At 54.2% G+C, this 4,969-nt stretch overlaps 1 protein-coding gene across 1 annotated transcript; it reads right to left on the bottom strand.

Annotated features, from left to right (window-relative positions):
• Positions 1 to 262: 262 nt before the first annotated feature.
• Positions 263 to 4,846, bottom strand: LOC103387864 (hyphal wall protein 1). Its single transcript, XM_008322669.3, has 3 exons — positions 4,027 to 4,846; positions 1,389 to 3,935; positions 263 to 887 (listed from the first exon to the last, which is right to left on the bottom strand). The coding sequence occupies exons 2-3, from the start codon at positions 3,909 to 3,911 to the stop codon at positions 546 to 548; spliced, it is 2,865 nt and encodes a 954-aa protein (XP_008320891.1). The 5' UTR covers positions 3,912 to 3,935; positions 4,027 to 4,846; the 3' UTR covers positions 263 to 545.
• Positions 4,847 to 4,969: the final 123 nt, after the last annotated feature.

The following is a 4,969-nucleotide window of genomic DNA, read 5'->3' as shown; positions in this document are numbered from 1 at the left end:
AACAAACTTCTCTTCTGTCAGTAAACACACCCTCAGTTAGCTAAGCTAGCAAATAAATACTTGTAGGAACAAAAGTAAACACAGTTCATATTTTTTTATTCCAAATAACTTAAAGTGATTCAAATAAATCAAAACTGTGTGTTTTTATGTGAGACTTTACGTCACATGATGTGGATCAAATAAAACAACAACAGGTAGAAAAGTCAGTGAAACAGTGCAAACGACTCACAGTGTCTGAAAGAGTCAGTCTAACGTCAGAAAGTGCAGCTCGTACAAATACAGCTCTTTATTCATTCATAGCATGTGTGTGTGTTTATATACAGTGTATACGCACACACACACACACAGTGTGACGTCGTCAGAACAAGCTGTAATGATGTCATCATTGAATTTGTATTTAATAACATCTTCAACTTCTTCAGGTTCATTCTGTTTTATAATGGAATGGGTTTCATTTAGTTAGAAAGAAATAAGTGTCAGTGCTTCGGGGGGGGGTGGGGGGGGGTGAGGTGGGGGGGGCAGTGTCCAGTCAGACATGGACATGGTCACGTCTCCAGCTCAGACTCTGAATTGTCCAGGGTGGACACGGTGGAGCTGTACCACTCGGCGCTCTCCTCCTCCTCCTGTACTCCCGAGGCCTCCCCCCCTCCCCCGTCTCTCCTCTCGTTCAGCATTTCCATGGCTACTTGGTGGTAAGGATGCTTCCGTTTGGTGTGCCGCCGGAGCGTGTTGCGCTCTGCGAAGCGCGTGTGGCAAAGTTGGCATTGGTATGGTTTCTCTCCTGTATGTACCCGTTGATGGCGCTGTAGCTCACCAGCCTCCCTGAAGCGTTTGGCACAGATGGTGCACACAAAGTTCCGCTGGCCTGTATGGATGTGCTTGTGTCTCTGAAGGAGGACAAACAGACATGAGTGTTTTCATTGGCTGAGAGGATGAACTGTCATCACTGTCCCTGTGCTGCCATTGGCCAATCAACTCATCACCCTCCAGTTAAAGCTACAGTCTGTGTCTACACACACCACTAACGGCAGGGGGCGCTAACCTGGCTTCTCCTCTGGTCAGACTGGGTCACGTCAGTTAAGCTCCTCCCAGTGTTTACATTAGTGCAGATGAAAACATTTTATTCTGATTAATTACACGGATTCATCATGAAGGAACACAATAATAATTAGAAATAAAAAAAACTAATTACACTGCACTCCACTAGAGGGAGCCCAAGTACCACTGACCTCTGATGAAGTTTGGTAAAAAGCTGTCTGTGACGTTCTCCTGAGGATAAGGTTGTCATGGTAACCTGGTTAAGCACCAGATCACCGTACTGGTGACTCTCCTGACTTTGGTTCTTCTCCTCTGAGCTGACGCTGTCATGAAGATAAACGTGCACCCACCTGCAGATGGCTGGAGCGTTTGAAGGCCTTGCCACACTGCTGGCAGACGTGAGGCTTCTTCTGAGAGTGAGTGATGGCGTGACGCTCCAGGTCAGAGAGGTAAAAGAAGACGCGCGGACACAGCTGGCAGTACAGCACCCTGCGTGAGCCCATGTTGCCGGGCGATTCCGCTGGAGAGAGAGGGTCGAGGGCCTGGAGGGGGTCCAGCTTATCACAGGGAATTATGGGTACAGTGGTAGGAGAGGGGGGGGCAGCCATGTTTGTGTAGTACAGATGGTCATCCAGAGGCAGATGCTCCGTGGGCGGGTCACCTGAGTCCATCTTGGCCTCTGGAGATGGAGTTAAAAGGTCAGAGGTCAGAGTCAGTGGAGAACCTCCAGATGCCGATGGCTCCTTGTTTTCATCTGAGAACTTTTCAGCAGATATGGCTTCACATCCAGGCTTGGACTCCGAGGAGCTGCTCCGACCGCCGCGAGCGTCGCTCATGCCGTGGTGCTGGGCTGCGGGCGTAGACGAAGGGACGGAGAGCGAGGTGAGGACGGAAGTGACATGATTCACTCCTGACAGGACAACAGGGGGGGCGCTGGCCCTCAGTCTGACCACAGGGTGAGATGGTGAGGGCAGCAGTGGTCCCAGGGCGCTGACCTGAGCAGAGGTACCAGGAAGAGAGACCGACGTTGACACGGAAGCCATCGGAGACGCCTGACCTGATGAGGGGTCGACCACGGAGATGGGTCCACCGGGGGAGGGGGGAACAGAGGAGAGAAGAAGGAACATGGGGGTAGAAGCACCGTGAGAAGTGGAAGTAAAAGACAGGGGGAGGGAGAGAGGAGCAGAGGAGAGCTGAGGGGAGGGAGAGGAGGAGGAGGAGGAGAGGAGCAGAAGAGGAGCACTGGCTGAGGAGTTTGTGAGGATCTGAATGGACTGAGCTGGGACTGATGCCCCAGAGGAGGGGGGCGGAGCAGCATTAGCACCCTGAGCTGTTCTAATGCTGGCCTCAGTGGTGTTGGTGTGGTCGGGGGGGGCGGCGGCAGCAGCAGCAGCAGCAGCAGCAGCAGCACAGGTGTCTTTGTCCAGGCTGTGGCCTGCGCTGGTGTCTTCTGACCACAACAAAGTCGCCTGATCTGACCCCACCTGTGGCAGCCGGAGTCCGTCTGGACTGAGGGTGTAGGGGATTCCCTGGTCATCGATGAGCAGAAGGTTTTCAGGGTCGTCCTCGATGGCAGAGATGGAGGTGAAGACGGAGGTAGAAAAAAAAGACGGGGACAGAAGACGGTCTTCCAGAGCGTCCGTGCCTTCCACCCGCAGAACCCTCTCCTCTTCTTCGCCATCTTCATCGTCATCATCCTCCTCCACCAGGTCTCTGTCCCCGTCTCCTTCAAACTCATCCACCTCCATAATCAAGGAGGTGTGACAGGTGGAGTGGTCTGAGGAGCAGTGGACTTCTCTCTTCTTTGGTAAACTCAGGTCCAGTGGCTCCGTCTGTTCCTGGGCCTCGACCACATCACCTGCCGTACAAACCTCAGTGCGGGTTCCTTCTAAAGTCAGAGGGACGTGCGGCTCGGTGGTCTCCTCTTGAACCCCCCCCTGACTCATTAGATGAACTGCACTCATGCTGGAGGTTAAAGCTGCGGCTCCCGTTTGACTTTGGTCTTTGCCTACTTGAGCGTGCGCTGCAGGTTCATCATCCGCCTGCTGTGGCGCGGCAGGTTCATCATCCGCCTGCTGTGGCGCGGCAGGTTCATCATCCGCCTGCTGTGGCGCGGCAGGTTCATCATCCGCCTGCTGTGGCGCTGCAGGGTCATCATCCGCCTGCTGTGGCGCTGCAGGGTCATCATCCGCCTGCTGTGGCGCTGCAGGTTCATCATCCGCCTGCTGTGGCGCGGCAGGTTCATCATCCGCCTGCTGTGGCGCGGCAGGTTCATCATCCGCCTGCTGTGGCGCTGCAGGTTCATCATCCGCCTGCTGTGGCGCGGCAGGTTCATCATCCGCCTGCTGTGGCGCTGCAGGGTCATCATCCGCCTGCTGTGGCGCTGCAGGGTCATCATCCGCCTGCTGTGGCGCTGCAGGTTCATCATCCGCCTGCTGTGGCGCTGCACTCAGATCTCTGTCACTGTGACTCTGATTCTGTGGAGAGAAGACGGACGAAACCAGAACAGGAGGAAGGTCTTTGGTCCAGCTGATGGCAGCGTTTGTGATTGGCCGCTTGCATCGTGGCGGAACCACAATTTTGATTCTGATTGGATGGCTGCGCAGAACAGGCACTCCGGTCTTTACTGTAATTGGCCGCCTGCCCGTTTCCTGAGAGGCTCCGCCCTCCTCTGGTCTTTTCCCATTGACTGATGGGGCATCTTCCCTGACGAGGGCATGTGACTGGAGGTGACCTGGGGCAGCATCCACTGAGGTTCTCTCTTTTGGATCCAAGACTGACCCAATCACAGGCTCTGATCCCTGTGCACACTGACTGCCATTTTGGACATCCAGGCTGCCACTGGTCGGGACTGAAGCCGAGTGGGAATCCATTTTGGGGCATACCTATTGATGTTGCTGGAGAGAGAGAGAAGAAAAAAGAAATATTAAAAGAAGTAAATGTTCATGTGACTCAAACACCTCACATTTGAATATAGGAACTACTCACTTTCCATGCATGTCACGTGGACGAGTGTGAAGAGAAACATATAAATGTTAGTTTGTCATCTGTGAGTCTAGAGGAGCAGCGATCAAGTGATGACAGCTGCACGTGACATTCTCCTCCAATCTCCTCTCTAACAGCTCGATGTTCTTAGTTGGCCTTAATCGACATTTGAGAACATCGAGCCGAGTCTTCCATCAGTCACGGCGACGCAGCGCACAATCGAAAGGTCCGAATGATGGGAGCTAAACAACATTTCCTGTCTCCTAGTGCCAACATCCGCCTGCAGACATATGAACAACGTGTGGTGAAAAATGCGCTCCTTCACTTTGACTCAACTCGCTTCGCTCCACACGTCGATGATCTCTGTCCACAGAGGACGCCATTACGCACAGTCCGAGGTCCGAAACATGATCGTGGCGCGTCTGCGTATTGACGGCTCTCGGACCCTGGACATCAGTGACGCGTCATCGCCGTCAGAGATCTGACTCGCGTTCACGGACGACCGCGACCTAGACCGTCCTCTATGGTCCTGTCAGCACGGGAGCTCTTCGGACCTACTGCCAGCCATTTTAGAGCCGAGGGTCCGAGGTTCCGAGAGCGCAAGGCGACAGCTTCATGACAAACTTTCCCGGAGTGCTGACGTCTGCTCCGGCACCGGAGGACGGGTCACGGCGGCCGGGCTTTGCTTACATTTGAAAGTGTGTTTTTGAAGTGTACTCCACCCATACACTCGCTGCAGAGGGACTGGCTTACCCGAGCTGTGGATATTTCCGGAGGACCAAATATGACTGTGCAGTGTACAGGGTGATGCTGCGAATGCTGAGGGAGGGAGGGAGGGAGGGAGGGAGGCAGAAGGGAGGGGTCAAGGGGAGTTGCTATGGTGTCGCAGCCTACCGGGTCCGACCAGGAGCCATGTTCAGCCTATGGCTGGGGTTGAACCTGCAGC

Source organism: Cynoglossus semilaevis, chromosome 13, assembly GCF_000523025.1.
Source record: "Cynoglossus semilaevis isolate Cse_v1.0 chromosome 13, Cse_v1.0, whole genome shotgun sequence".
Lineage (NCBI taxonomy): Eukaryota > Metazoa > Chordata > Actinopteri > Pleuronectiformes > Cynoglossidae > Cynoglossus > Cynoglossus semilaevis.
This window is presented reverse-complemented; position numbering and strand designations above follow the sequence as displayed.

Bases quoted from the DNA above. Each gene is read 5' to 3' on its own strand.
- LOC103387864 (XM_008322669.3), bottom strand. From the start codon at position 3,911: ATGGATTCCCACTCGGCTTCAGTCCCGACCAGTGGCAGCCTGGATGTC. The intron at 888-1,388 runs GTGGGTGCACGT...GTCCTCCTTCAG, and splicing joins AACGCTCCAGCCATCTGCAG to AGACACAAGCACATCCATAC.